Source organism: Ictalurus punctatus, chromosome 18 (assembly GCF_001660625.3).
Source record: "Ictalurus punctatus breed USDA103 chromosome 18, Coco_2.0, whole genome shotgun sequence".
NCBI classification, from domain to species: Eukaryota; Metazoa; Chordata; class Actinopteri; order Siluriformes; family Ictaluridae; genus Ictalurus; species Ictalurus punctatus.
The window spans coordinates 10027750-10043898 of NC_030433.2; the positions used below are offsets into that span (position 1 = coordinate 10027750).

The 16149-nt window shown below is 36.7% G+C and overlaps 1 protein-coding gene across 4 annotated transcripts in view; it reads left to right on the forward strand.

Moving 5' to 3' along the window:
* Positions 1–1633: 1633 nt before the first annotated feature.
* The window catches only part of chm (CHM Rab escort protein), a 91781-nt gene continuing 77265 nt past the window's right edge, over positions 1634–16149 (forward strand). For 2 of the 4 annotated variants that reach the window (XM_017492953.3, XM_017492954.3), the window contains exons 1-2: positions 1634–1774; positions 12170–12236. In XM_017492953.3, the coding sequence (XP_017348442.1) occupies positions 1723–1774; positions 12170–12236 (119 nt within the window). In that variant the 5' untranslated portion in view covers positions 1634–1722. Of the gene's footprint in view, positions 1775–2821; positions 3169–7536; positions 7674–12169; positions 12237–16149 lie in introns of those variants that run through there. The other 2 variants (XM_047162051.2, XM_047162052.2) reach the window with 2 other exon arrangements.

The following is a 16149-nucleotide window of genomic DNA, read 5'->3' on the forward strand; positions in this document are numbered from 1 at the left end:
CAGTCCGTTCCTAAGCTCTGTTCTACAGACGTCCAGTCACCATGTTGTTTGAAGGATGAAATAATAAGTTTCCAGGTTAAAGGTCTTCAATCTACGGTGGCCCGAACGACTCAAGGAGATGAAATTTTGCTACGAGGAAGACTTGATTGCAAAATTATCAAAGTTTTTATATAACTATATATTTCAATCTCATCCGTAATCAAGTGTCATAATGAATTTGTAATTGAAGAGTAAATGCAATAGACATAGTTCCAGTCAAACCACAAAGCAATAATTTATATAACGCTGCTCTATATGTAAAGTAATATTTACTCATAAATGTCATCCAGAAATGTCTCTGCAAAAAACCAAAACCCCAACAACAACTAAACACACGGAATTTCACATTGTCTTACTGAGATTTAACGATTTTTGGAACCAAAATCGTTCCAGAACGTTGCAGAGAGGTTTTTTTGTTTTGTTTTGTTTTTTTAAAGACGGGTTTTTTTGTGTGTGTGTGACAACCTTAACCTATACAGATGTTCTCTAAAGCTACTTTTTAGAGTTTTTTTTTTTTGGTAAGCAAAAGCTAATCTTCCCAACTAACTCACTAAAGTTGTGTGACAACCTAAAGCGAATCTATATTCCTGAACATTCTCTAAAGTTTATTTTTAGGTCAATTTAGAGAATTGACATTTCCTCCAGCAGGGCACTGGCCTGGACCAGCTGAAATCTGATTGGGCCCTGAAGTGCCCCGTCCTGTCAATCATCGCTGATCTACGTCAGAGCACTCCATCAGTTTAATTGGTTCGTTTGAAATTCAACCAACCAGGCCCGGACGATTGATTGATTGATTTATTGATTGATTGATTAATTTATATTATTGCATGTCCGATGTACTCAAGTGAACCTTTCTGAATTTGGCATTCGATAATAAATCTCTAGCCTAATAAATCATGAATCTGTTAGTTTACTATTACTGTATTCACTCAAAATATGCAAAAGGACAGCACTACAAAGTAATTTAGCAGACAAATATCCAAATTTGTCAGTACATTCAGGGAGCCGTCTATGTTGTTATTATGTTGGCTTGAGAAAGCCAACATACTGATCTACTGTTTAAGCTATGCTACCCAGCCTACCTTTGTAATTACCCTTATCAGTAGATAGAACTAATAAAACAATCTAATTAGTAAATAGGTCAGATGAACACCAGCTTAACTGGGAAATCAGCTGACCCACCATTTAAAACCATCTGAACACCAGCCTTGCCAGTTTGGGAGACTTGCTTTACCAACTTGGCCAGGCTGGGACACCAGCTTAAACCAGCAAAGACCACTCAACCAGCCTAGGCTGGCTTTAGCTGTTTTTTTCAGCAGGGGAGGTAGTATGTAATACAGCTGTTGATGGAGTAATTGTGAAGTAGACCATTTATTTCTACTCTGTTTGTGGTAATCCACCACTCTGTATTTCTACTTCCATGGAAAGTTGTGGAAACGCAAAAATAAAGTTAAAAAATGCAAAATTTATACACACGTTTATTCGTCTGTTGTCTACTTCAGCATTGCAAACTGTGAAAGCGTCACACTTCTCTACACCAATAAGCTCAGCTTTATCTTAAACTAATAACCGTTAAGGCGCTCCGACGTGTCGCCCCTTCCCATCGTCCAAACTGCACTCTGGGGTACTTGGAAATTATTCGCGTCACTCTCTTTTGTGTCACGTGACGGTTATAGATCCAAAATGGCTGCCGACAACCTCCCATCTGAATTTGACGTTATCATCCTTGGGACAGGTAGGAAAGAGTATTAGGAAAAGAAACATCATTGTAGTGACTTATAAACACACGTAACGTGTGCTCTAATAGAAATAGGTTGGGAGTTTTGATCTTTAATCACAAACAGAAACCACGCTACGCTATCAGTGTGTCTAGACTGGGTTGCTAGCTAATGCTAATGATTTCTAGAGAACCAAATGACTAGGCGGTGTTGACAGAGGAAAGCATATTCATCCCCTTTGTACGATACGACACCACAAAACCAACATTTCAGCGTGATATGCGATTATATCTAGATGGAATCTGTGAGTTTAAAACGCGAACATATTGATTTATAGACTAGTAATACAGTTTAGTATTTGTAGTCAAGTGGGCTACGGTTGCTAGTTAGTTTGGGCCTTTCTGCACTGTACATAATGTAGCGTTGACTTCATTTCACTTTGTATCTTCATTGGACGGTATTTGGAAAATCTTCCGGCAGCAATGGAAAAGATGCAAAAAGAGACCTCGTTTTCTTCTTCCCAGGTGTTTATGCACCTAGATCAATGACGAGATATACTAAAAGTGGAAGGTTTTAGACTGGCCAAGTCAATCACCAGACCTTAACCTAATTGCGCAAGCATTTCACCGACTGAAGGGAGACACCCTCAAAACAAACAGCAACTGAAGAAGCTGTGGTACAAGCCTGGAAAAGATGCAGTATAAACAATATAAACAGTAACACAGTATCTGGTGGCCATCAGCTGCTTTAAGTACTACAGTGCATCTCATTCTCATGGACTGCACCAAATTTGTCAGTTCTTGCTGTGAGATGTTACCTTACTCTTCCACCACAGCCTTTGCAAGTTTATGTACTTATATATTTGTATCACTTTCGTCATACAGAAAGTGTCTTGAAGCTGTCATTACAAACAAAGGATTCTCCACTAAGTATTAAATAAATATCAGTTAGTATGTTTTCCTGTGTCATTCCACTTTACTACACATAATTTGATTTATGGACTTTAATGTTGTGAATTATTTATATTTCCAGATTTCTTGAGTTACTACTGATGTCTGGTCAAAATTTCATGTGAATAGCCTCATTGGAAATTTATTTACTGAAAAAAATGGCGCGTCCAATACTTATTCCCCCCACTGTATATATTAAGGATGTCACGAGAACCGATACTTGGGTACAAAGACGCTACCAATATTCTTAAAACGTGACGGTACTTGGTTTCCTGCAGTAGCGTTATGTACCATTGGTAACGAAGGTACCAATTTTGCAATTCTTCCGGAACTGATGGGGGCAGCAAATACACCTAAGTGTTTGTCGGTCCTCAAGTGGTGAAGAAGAAGAAAGCCTACAAGCACACTACAGAAGATGGCGACAAGTTTAGCTCCGCCCTGACTCCTTGAGAGGAAAGATGGTAAGAGTCAAATATGGAAATAGTTTGCATTTGAGGCGGATGACAACAAACACATAATTGATGCTCTGAAGCCGGTGTGCAACTGATGATATTGATGCTACCTCGAAATTGGCAAAGCACTTGAAAGACGGACCCTATATTATGTTTGTTTCAGGCAGCTGGCATTGTGGCCGTGAAACCAGCTAACGTTATGCTCCATGTGATGTTTGCGATAGCCAGTTATTTATAAATGATGCTAATGCATTGTAATGTTATATACTACCTCCTAATGGGCCATCATGCATCGCCATTCAGCCCGTGTCCTGTCAGTAAAATGTAGCCTAATGTCACAATTATTGAAATGTTAATGGTTTTTATAAATCTTTTTGGCCTGCCACGATATCCATGAATTTAACCTAATGCTTGGTTTCAGAGTATAAGGTGTGTGTGTGTGTGTGTGTGTGTGTGTGTGTGTGTGTGTGTGCGGGCACGCATTTAGGAGTGCACCTTAACACTTGTTGCCTCCTCTGTTTTATTAGTCATTGTCAGACAGTGATAACTAAAATATCCTCTCTCTCTCTCTCTCTCTTTGCCTGTATTAGTCAGAGGAGGATGTCCTTCAGGAGAGTTTTTAATTAAATTTTTTACATTTTATTTTTATGCCACACCGTGCTATTGAGTATCGTGTACTTTTGGTGGTATCAGTACCGACTACTAGATTTTTGTTATTATGTCATCCCTAGTGTATATATACATGAATACATACATTAAATATAATATGACAAACAGTTGTGTGAAATTTTAGTCTGAAATATATATTTGTAACACTCAGTTCATAGATTTTTATTTTAAATAAATGAAAAAATGTATTGCAAATTTGGTTTCACAAAAAATCTGTAACAGATTAATCAGAAAAATAATTGGCTGAATAACTGGTTATGAAAATAATTTAGTTGCAGCCCTAAATGATGTGTAATTTAGTCGGTTATCTGAATATTAACAATAATGTAAATAAAAATGAACAGGCTTTCTTAAAAAACGTTGACAGTGTTTTACTCATTTCATTTATAAACTACATTGTGCTTCCATGAGGTGGCATGGTGATTCAGTGGGAAGCATTTGCTGTTTGATAGCTCCAGGGTCCCTGGTTTGACCCCAAGTTTGGATTACTGTCTGTGTGGAGTTTTGCATGTTTCCTCCCACCTTCCTAAAATATGCCATTAGGTGTGTTGTTTGTCAGTTTCACTAGTGTGAGAATGTATTTGTGGTGTGCTGTGATGAACCCATCCAGCGTGTATTCGTGCTTTGCGCCCAGTGTTCCTGGGATAGGTTTTGGATTTACCATGATACTGACCCAGACAAAGGGGTTACTGAAGGTGAATGTATGATGAAAGTGCTGCTGTTACTTCCAAGTAACAACAAGGTATCACTAGTTAACTTTTAGAGTTGTGATGGGCTGAAGGCTTTATATCAGTCTCTCCATTTTTTTTGGCAAATATGCATATCATTTGACAAATTAATTACTAAACATATTTGATCTCCTTGAAAGGATTTCATTGAAATTAATGTTTCATTAAAACCAGGGCTCTATGGTACATTTTTTAGGACCACTTGTGCTCCTAATTACAAAAATTTAGGAGCAGGGTTGAAGTAAACTTATTTATTTATTTTTATTATTATTATTATTTTTTTTAAAGAGATGGTAATGTTAACGTGCCACAATATAAAGCACAAGTAGGCATTAGAAAACTTGAGCTTGACAATTATGACAGAATTTAGGAACATAGTGTGAGCCATGACAAATTAATTTACCTTCTGCTAAACTAAATTTATTATTCTCAGTTAATTTTACAGGTTCTATGCAAAAAACAACCATTAACCTATTCCACCTTGTAAACAAATACGAAAAACCTCAATGTTCAGTCTTTGAAGTCTGCTCCTCTTAAATATATTTAAAGTTACACTATTAGACGTTTTCCAAATTCTTCAAAGCCATTTCTCAAACTGCTCTGCGTATATTGTGTATATATCTGAATAATCTCATATTGGACGTGATTGGGTGAATTCATTTACCTGCCAGATGCAAAGTGCTTTAGTTTAATGGTGTTCATTACTGATGCTCCGATCAGGATTTTTACAGCCAGTACCAATTTCTTGTCATCTTGATCGACTGATACCGATCCAGATACCAATCCTTTTTTTTTGTTTAAGCTATAATCAGGAGGTCTATGATAAACAGTTAAATGTAAGCTCTCTGCTCATGGTCACTGTTAATTGAATTAAAATAATAGCAATGACAAATACTGTTGGTTAATTGATAAATAAACAAGCATAAAATATTTATTTTTTAAATATCTTAAACAATAAAGAGTCCTAATTAAAAGTAGACGAATATAAAAATGATCGATATTAGATAAAAGAAGGCTAATGGCCTTCTAAAGAAATAGTCTACTGAGATATTCAAATTGATATTAAATGCAACCCATAGTAATTAAACATAATTTCTCATTTTATTTATATTTTATGAATTTATTATAATGTCTTTTTTTATGTTAAATTATTTATTTTAACTAAGCACATTTTCTGTCTTTACATTTTATTCGTTTTTTTGTTTGTTTCAGTTGTTCCTTTTAGATCGGTTCCCCCAGTACTGATGATAATATTGCATTTATTGGGGGATTAAAAATTAAAACAGGTCACTCGCACCGGTGCGCCTAAATATTTTTTCACAGTCACACAAAGTGCTTTTCAGTCACAAATGCGAGTGAAATGGTCCCACTGTAGAGCCCTGAAAACATTTTAAGCTTGTTTTCACTGCCCTAGAGTGTAGCCTACAGTTTATTTTCAAAAACCCTCTACTAGTCTCCACAATCCACTGTCAGAATCATTATTGTGCAAGTACAGCTCTGTAGGACCTGCTCAACCTCATTGTTGAGCACTGTATGTGCACCCTATACAGTTTATGTTCAGTGTCAACGTTACTCAGTATGTTGGTCCCATGTTTTTTCTAAGCCGAGTTTAGGTACAAATAAGGCCTGGCTTATTTTCTGTGCTTATGTGTATTTTTGTATTTGCGTCACGGTTCAGTGAATGGGTTTATGGGTGTGCATGGCATGCAGGGGTGTTCCTGTACTCAGTTTTCTACGATGTTATCTGTATATAATGTGTATCTACAGTGCTGTGTGTCAGCCAGATTTCAGGTGACGGTTAATTGGTTGGCAGGAAGGTGGGTCCTGTTGCATTCCTGGAAATGTTATGATTTGACATTGTGCATTTTATCAAGGGTTTCAGAGTAATATTCAGGGTTTTCCCTAGTTTTTTAGGTGCTGTCTGGGTTCCAGGGGTAGTGTGGTGGTTGGGGGTTATAAATTATTTGAGGGAAATTTTAAGCTATTTTAAGTATTTCCTATTATCCTTACCATATTTGTGTAGGAAAGTTGGCAACACTTATTGTGAATAGTCAAAAGTCTATTCACTACACCAAGTAACATATTTGAGATTTAATGAAAGTATATGTGGACCCATTGAAATATATCACCTTTTTAATGATGTTTCAACCAAATTATAGATAGATGGATAGATAGATTGATAGATTCACAAATAGTAATTCACAGGTTATGGCAAAATATACTACAACTTGTTTTACAAAAATGACATGCAAATTTTATAGCCAGGCAAGGCAACTCGCACATAATGACTAATGAGATAAGGTAGATGAGGACTTGCATCACTGTCTGCGACTGGTTCTCACACTGCAGGAACGGGGAGAAAATTGTCAGGGACAAATAATAGCAAGAGCTAAAAGAAGAGGCTACCTAAGGATGTGTTTGCGCATAATGTCTTTTTTTTTTTTTTTTGCAATCGGTTAGCACGTGTTTTACATAATTATCCATTTTAGCTACCAAGCCACATTAGACACTAACGTTAGTTCAGTCGAGGTATCTTTATGTAATGCCAACTAACTAGCTTTGCTTGATAATGTAACTTAATTCAGTACATCATGTAAGTTTGCTAGGTTAGCAATTTCTTTAGTTGTATTATAACATTAGTTATGCTAATGCTTTGCTATTGCTAGTGCATTATTGCTATCGCATCCACAAGTATTACTTCCTATTCTTTGTTGATGCATACCTTATCAATTGCAACTTGCTTAATTGAGTCGATGGTTGTAACTACCATCCTGAGGTGACGGTGCAAAGAAATATCTAATCAGCTGTTTGATTAACTTGGCGATGAGATTCTGCCCAAGACCAATCACACAAACGTTTGTCCAAACACTGATTGCTCATTCTTGTATCTCTCGCTTTCCTTTTTTTTTTGGTGTGTCAGTGCATAGAACTCTCACCGTTGTTGTTACATTCATTCTGTAAGCTTTGCTTTGGGTTTCAGAGCATGGTGCGATCTCCAGCGCTTGCACAAGGGGTAATGGTGATGCTAACAAGCTGCTAAATGGGACCACAGACGTTGTCGGGGACATTAAATGTCATCACACCGAACAGGAAAAAAATGCAGATAAACTGGTTCAGGTATGATGTGCACAATTCCCCAAAAAACGTGGATGAAGATTCATCCACAGAGTAACTCCGTATTATGGAAAATGTTCTTAAATCAAGTTTGGAAAAGTTGTTAGAAGCTTGGTAATGGTGACGTTGAAGTCGAGTGACTGTGGTGTAATTTGTTTTTAGCAGAGGTTCTCAACCTTTCATAACTAAAGCCTCCCCTGACATGTGGCGCATATATATATGCATATGTGTGTGTGTGTGTATATATGTGTGTGTGTATGTGTGTATATATATATATATATATATATATATATATATATATATATATATATATATATATATATATATATATATATATATAAAATGTGTGTGTGTGTGTGTGTGTATGTATGTATGTATATTATGTATGTATATAAAAATATATAATATGTTATTGATAGATTTTTGCTTTTGTGTTTTTGTACTTTTTTTAATTAGTTTCATAACTTTTATGATTTTAAAATAATGAGTTTTATAAAACTATAACTTACCGGTATGGAACATGAATGATCAAAAATGTTTCCGAACACTATAACTACTTTGAACAAGAGAACTAGGCTGTAATAACGTGTACTATTTTACATGTAAATGCATTCCATTCATCTTGCATTCTAAAAACATTCGCATACGAATAATGTAAATTGGGACGAAGGGCGCGTCTTGTTAGCCATGACATTGTTAAATCTCCGGCCCTCAGCCACTCACTAAACAGAGCAGACGCAGAGAGAGGTGTGAGTGCAGAGGGAAAACAAGACCTCAAGAAGTTATAAATAAATCATTTAATAAAAAAAATAAATTATTATAATAAATTAATCAAATATAAATAATTTGATAAATGAAATAGTGTTTAATTACTATGGGTTGCATTTAATATCAGTTTGACATTAAACTTAGTAGGCTATTTCCTTAGAAGGCTATTTCCCTTCTTTTTCCTAATAGGGATAAGTTTTGTGCTAGTCTACTTTTAATTAAGACACTCTTGTTTAAAATATTTAAAAATAAATGTTATGCTTGTTTATTTATCAATTAAACAACAGTATTTGTCATTGCTATTATTTTAATTAAATTAACAGTGACCATGAGCAGAGAGCTTACATTTAACTGTTTGATGGACCTCCTGATTATAGCTTGAACAAAAAAAGATTGGTATCTGGATTGGTATCAGTTGATCAAGATGACAAGTTTAGTGAACATCATTAAAATAAAGCGCTTTGCATTTGGCAGGTAAATGAACTCATCCAATCACTTCCTATATGAGATCATTCAGATATATACACAATGTATGCAGAGAGGTTAGAGAATTTGGAAAATGTCTAATAGTGTAGTTTTAAATATATTTAAGAGGAGCAGACCTCAAAGACTGAACATTGAGGTTTTTGTATTTATTTACAAGGTGGAACAGGTTAACGGTTGTTTTTCACATACAGTCTGTAAAATTAACTTAAAATATAAAATTTTGTTTAACAGAAGGTAAATTAATTTGCCATGGCTCACACTATGTTCCTAAATTTTGTCATAATTGAGAAGCTCAAGTTTTCTCATGCCTACTTGTGCGTTATATTGTAGCACATTAATGTTAACATCTCTAAAAATAAAAATAACAAACTAAATTTCAACCGTGCTCCAAAATTTTTGACTGTGTTCCTAATTTTTGTAATTAGGAGTACAAGTGCTCCTAAAATAAATTGTTACCATAGAGCCCTGCTCATGTAGCCTTCAAACCTACAGGTTGTTTTGTATTCCAGTCTTCTGGATTTTCTAGATTTGTATATACTTTTGAATGTAACATTGCCGCACACATTGCCTCTGGTTCATGCTCACACAAAATCATACGGCAAGTATAAAACAGGCCCATCTGTTTCTCATGGGCTGTTTCACACCACTTCAGTGTTGATTATGTTCCTATAACAACACAACACTTCCCAGTTGACTTGTAAATCAGTGCAAGGAATATTAATTTGGTTTCAAGTTGCTTACAATGGATATAAAAAGTCTTAACACTCCTGTTAAAATGGCAGGTTTTTGTGATGATAAAAAAAAATTAAACCAAGGTAAATAATGTCAGAACTTTTTCCACCCTTACTGTGAAATTAAAATGTGTAAAAATTGTGAAAAACAAACATTTTACAGAAAAATCAAATTACGATAATCAGTTTGCACAAGTGTGCACACCCTTTTATAATTGGGGTGTGGCTGTGTTCAGAGTGAATCACATTCAATCTTATGTTCAAAAGTAATTATAATACAGCTGTCATGAATTATTCTGATTAAGCCAAAAATAAAGACCCGTTTCTGCAGGATTTTCTTGACATCATCTGACCGCTGAAGCTATAGTCTGCAAAAAGCTTACAAAGCATGTATAGTATCTCACTGTTCGAAAGATATTGATTAGGAGAGGGGTATAAATTAATTTCCAAAACATTAGGTGTATCATGTATCTATTTATGCATGTACCATGAAGGCCATCAACATTTGGAGGAAATGGGGCACCACAGAAACATCACTAAAAACAGGACGCCTCTCCACAATTTACAAAAGGACAAGACGAAAATTAACCTGGGAGGCTGGCAAGAGACCTACGCCAACATTAAGGGAGCATCATGAATATTGACAAGTAATGATTACTTTGTGCATGTGACAACAATCTCTCATATTCTCCGCATGTCTGGGCTTTGGGATAGGGTGGCTTGATGGAAGCCCTTTTTCACAAAAAACATCCCAGGCGAACTAAATCACCCCAGACTATGTGGCAAAATGTGTTATGGTCTGAGGAGACCAAATAAAAATGGCAACAAAAGAACTCCATACCCACGTTGAAGCATGGTGGTGGCAGCATCATACTATAGGGCTGTTTTTCTTCAGCCAGAACTGGGGCTTTCATGAAAGTGGAGGGAATCATGAATAGCTACAAATACCAGTTGATTTTGGGGTCAAACCTTCAGGTGTTTCAGTAGAATGATGGCCCAAAGCATACATCCAAATCAACAAAGAAATGGCTTAACCAAAAGATCAATGTTTTCGAATGGCGTAGCCACAGCCAAGACCTGAATCCAACAAAAAAAAATCTGTGGGGTGACCAGAAGCAGGCTGTGCAAAGGAGCTGCCCTCACAAATGGACTTTTTTTAATTTTCTTTTTTTCACATAATTTTTTATATTTTGCACATTGCACTGCTTCAAAGAGGATCTAATGTTTGTTTGGATGCATATATATGTATGCATGTATGTGTGTGTGTGCATTTATATATATAATGGTTTATCAACATTAATGGATTGAGAAAATAGTTTAACTACTTACAAGCTGATGGATTAAAATACTTCACAATCGTGATTGTCCATGACATCAGTGGAGTTTTGAAGTGAGTGAACACTTGTCTCATTTGAGACTATTGCATTTACATTTATGGCATTTGGCAGACGGCCTTATCCAGAGTGACTTACATTTATCTCATTTATACAACTTGGCATTTGAGGGTTAAGGGCATCGCTGAAGGGCCCAGTGGTGGCAGCTTGGCAGTGCTGGGAACTTGGAAACTCACAATCAGTAGTCCAATGTCTTACCCAGTGAGCTACCACTGACAGTATGACAGTTGTCATAAAAACAACTGAATTTTGGCCAATGTAGAAGATCTTTTCTTATAGGCCAGGGAAAAAATGTATAAATGTGACCATACACGTGCAATATAGCTAGAAAACGGCATAAAGTAGGACAATTCAAAATAATTCCAGCTGGTTAATAAGCATGGTTCAGCCTGGTGCCTCACACTTCCACTTTTTTTCACATGCCTATAGCTGAATAATTGAAAATGTAAATTTTACTCATATTAATACGTTATTTCATGAGGCTAACAGCATAGTTTAATGTACATTAAGCATAAGAGTGCTCCATACTTTAGAAATGGTACTTTTTTTTGTAACATGCTCCTCCATTTCCAATCATTACCATCAAATGCTACAACATGAGTAACACATTCCAACTAATCGAAAATGAAATTCATTAGTATTTTTATCAAAGTTTATACATTTTCATTTAAATAATCTAATCAATGCTACTTTCTAAGTTCTGCTTAAAAACAGGTGAAGGTACAATATTGTAATATGTCATGAGCCTTGTAAGCTTAGGCAGTTTTGTGATAGGAAAATGCAATATCATCACAAGTGTTTGATAATCCGTAAGTTCTTTGTGAGATAAGCGCACTGCTCTAGAACTGTAATTGCAAATGACTGATTTACTAAGAAAATCTGATGTAAAAAGATTTCTTTTAAATTACAAATTTAAACATAATGCCATTGCTTAATGCCATTAATGTTTTTCCTTGTACTTTGGACAGTACTCTCCAGCAGTCATATGCAATAGTGAATGCTTTGGCCTGCTGGCAAAAATCAAGTGAAACATTACATTTTGTGACTTGTTAGAAAGGAAAGTGTGCTGGAGATTTCATGAGGCTCAGTGATGATGCATGCTGTCTTCATTTATTTCCAGGCCTTACTGAGTCTGTCATTGCTGCTGCGTGCTCACGAGTAGGATTGAGAGTTCTGCACTTAGACAGGTAAGTCAGCATTTTAACACTAGATACATATGTAACTGTGGTTTTGTAAACCAAGGATGCCATTTTTGCCCAGTGTCTTTCTGATAGTGAAGTCAAGAACAGTGACCATGAGTAGTTCCTTTGATGTTGTCCTTGGCTCTTTTGTGACTTGCTGGATGAGTAATTGCTGTGCTCTTAGAGGAATTTTGGAAGGTCGGCCACTTCTGGGAAGGTTCACTACTGTGCCAGATTTTTCCATTTGGAGATAATGGCTCACTGTGGTTCTTTCAGGTCCCAAAGCCTTTGAAATAGCTTTGTAACCCTTCCCAGAATAATGTATTTCAATCATCATCTTTCTCATCATTTCTTTCAATTTTGGCATAGTGTGTTGCTGGGTAAGACATTTTAACAATCTTCATGCTGTTGAAAAAGGTCTAAGTGTTTGATAGAACAGGGTTTGCAATAATCAGGCCTAGTTCAGCTGAACCCTATTATGAATGCAGTTTCATAGATTTGGGAATTAGTAACTATGGGGCAAATATATTTTCACACAGGCTTCAAATAACATTATTGTTTAAAACTAAATACAGTGTTTACTCAGGTTGCCATTGTTTTATCTTAGATTTTCTTTTAATTTCTGAAACAATGTAGTATGAGATATACACAAAAACAGAAGAAATCAAAAAGCAAATACTTTTTCATAGCATTATATAAGGTGATGAAAGAGGGCATCCTGTTCCATCATTTTGTCCAGCTTTGCCAGGGAGTATAACAACCAGTAATGTATTTAATCCTCACTGGCAAAGAGGTCCACCTTGAAAAATGTTTTCCAGGCCTGGATTACCGTCTCTGGGCGCAGATTCCACTCCACTGCATGTACATGCTGACTTGACAGTTCACCCAACACACCATTATACAGATTCACCTTTGCTTTCACTGGGGCTAGTCATGGATCGGCCCACCTTAGGAGATTACTTGCTAGGCAAAGAAAGCTACTTTCCCTTGCGCCATGCTAATGGTTGATTATAGCTTATCATAACAATGTTGTGATTTCTGAAAGCTGGCAAAAAAAGATCTTCAGTGTTGGATGGACCATGTTTAGTTCCAGGTGGTTGACTGCTGTTCTAACCATATACTGGGGAGCCACACCCCACCCGAATTCTCCTGTGGCATCACACTGCCCCAAACCATGGTTATTATTTCTCTCCAAAGATGCACCGCTCCCAACCACACTTCCTCTGTAAGAAATGCCCTGCATGCATGGGCTCCTTTCACTGAGACCAGGATGGCTTCCCATCGATGACGTTTGGGGTCCAGCCATAGGTTGATAACCCACTTACGAAAAAGATTGCAGCTTCAGTAAGCCAGGGAGATCATAGATGAGGCTGTCATCCTATGTTCCTCTGCAGCCATCATCAATCCTTGCACTCTAAAGAGTATATATATAGCAGTATTATGATGCCACTGGCCATCAGGGAAGACAAGGCTGCTCATATCTATATATCAAAAACACCCATGTTAGGGCTGGGTCAAAGGGCAGTATTTTGGATTGGAATATCTGTTCTTGGAAGGCAGTCTTTATGAAGCATCTGTTTTTAATGTACTGTGAAAATACGTTTTGCAAAATAAGTGTTGCACTAGTTTAGTGTCTATGTGGCTTGAACAATTCCAATACTATTGTTTTATTTATACATTGAAGATTTTTGGATTTGAGATCAAAAGATGAATGAGACAATAGCGCAGGATTTCAGCTTTCATTTCCTGATATTTACATGACCCACTGACATGACCAAGCTGTTGCATTTTTCTTTTGTGTTGCTTTCCCAGGCTTGTACTGCTGCTACTTTCATTTGTTGTTTGTTTTGGGGGGCTTCTCCTTTCTTGGTAGGTGTAATGCATGCTCAACTGGGTTAAAGTCTGGTGATTGATTTGGCCAGTTTAACAAATTCCACATAGTGTTGGTAGTGCTTTTTGGGTCATTGTCTTGCTGCATGATGACATTCCTCCCAATTAGATTGGATTCATTTCTCTGTAAATTGGAGGACTGTTTCTGTAGACTTCTGAATTAATTCTGCTGTCACCATCAGTTACATCATCAATAAAGATTAGTAGTCCCATTCCAGAAGCAGCCATGCAAGCCCAAGTTAGTATGTTTTAGAACATGAGCAGATTATTTCTTTCAATACACTTTGGCATTTCAGTCAATTTAGTAGAGGTTAATCCTGGTTCCATAACTTTTGTGGCTCATCTCTGTATTTCTTTGCAAAGTCCAATCTGTCCTTCTGATTCTTACTGCTCATGAGTGGTTTGCATCTTGTGATATGGCCTCTATATTTCTGCACTTGAAGTCTTCTTTGAATGTTGTATTGTGATACCTTCACCCCTGCCCTGTGAAGATTGTTTATGTCACTAACTACTGTTTGTGGTTTTTCCTTCACAACTCTCACAATATTTACGTCATCAATTCCCGTTGGCTTCCTTTTTCAGGACATTCCTGATTGTTATATTGGCTATGCTCAGTGCTTTTGCAATGGCTCTGATGGATGTTCTGTCTTTTCTCATTGTCATTCTTCAGAATGCCCCCCCCCCATAGACAACTCTCTGGTCTTCATGTTAGTTTATTCTTTTTAACAACAAATGCAGTCTTCACTGGTGAAACCTAGGACTCAAACCAAGAGTAGACATAGACAGAGGTATTAATTCTTTAAACAATGAATTTAACAGTGCACACCTTGGCAGCAGGAAACACCTGTTTTTGATCACTTGAAAAAATGGGTGGATTCAAACTAAAAGTGCTATGCTTTAAGTTATTTAACACATCTAGATGTATATATGAGGAAATGAAAGCTGAAAATCTGATCTGTCTTCTGATATTCATCTTTTGAACTCAAACCCAAAAGTCAATGTACAGTGAAAACAATAGTATTGGCCTTGATGTTCCAGTACTTTCGCGGTAGACTGTCATGCTTTATCATACGAAATGGTAGAGTCTTCAGAAACCTCTTCAACACTCAGATATACACTTGTTAAAAAAAAAAAAAAAACACTGTCCTTTTTTTGAAAAACAATATAAGTTGACAAGAACCCTGTGTTTTGAACTGTAGGGTGTATCTTTTCAGTCCCACCTCTGCCAAATGGGAACAAACATCTTGGGACAGAATTTGATATTGGTTAGGCCTTCAGTTCTGAATAGGCTGAAGGCTGATGGTAAGTTTTCCCCTGTGACAGTATTATGGAGCACCTGATGCATCTGATGTCGTCATTGTACAGTGAGAAATGTTTTTGGCTGTAAAGTCCTCCATTGCCAGCTCCTGCCTTTCAAGAGCATGTGTATGAGGAGTCTGAAGGCTTTGGAATGCATGTTTTACTGTGGATTTCTAAGCTGTAATACAAACAAACAGTCTGTTTGGTCATGCTCGCTTTGTTATTTAAAAAAAAAAAAAAAACCTGCACCCTCTAATTCAGGGCCTTTTTTGCCACTTGTACCAAGATTAGTACCGGCATGCAAGGCAGATTCTGCAGGGCTGATCAGTGGAATGCTGCAGCTACAACTGGAGAGCTGTATTAGTGATTCCGCCCTTGATAATGAAGCTCAGAAGTACAGTCAGGGCCAAAAGTTTGCGATCACCAACAATTTCATGCAATTTTTTCCAGTTAATTAGGTTTAGCTCTATTTGGGCTAGCTATTGGGCTATTTTGTGTCCGTTTGTGCTTCTTTCACCAAATATAGTAGTGGTATATTTGGTGGTATATAACGGTAGTCGTGGTGTCTGTTGTGAAAGTTGTGAAGTTGTGTTTTTTTAAATAATAATTTATAGTTGATCGTCTGGTTTTCTGTCGCAAATACAAACATTGGAGCCCAGAACATTGGGAGCGTGTAATGTTTTCATGAAAGCGCCTTTAGTCAGTTCTACAGTTTTTGTCGGCACGTGAG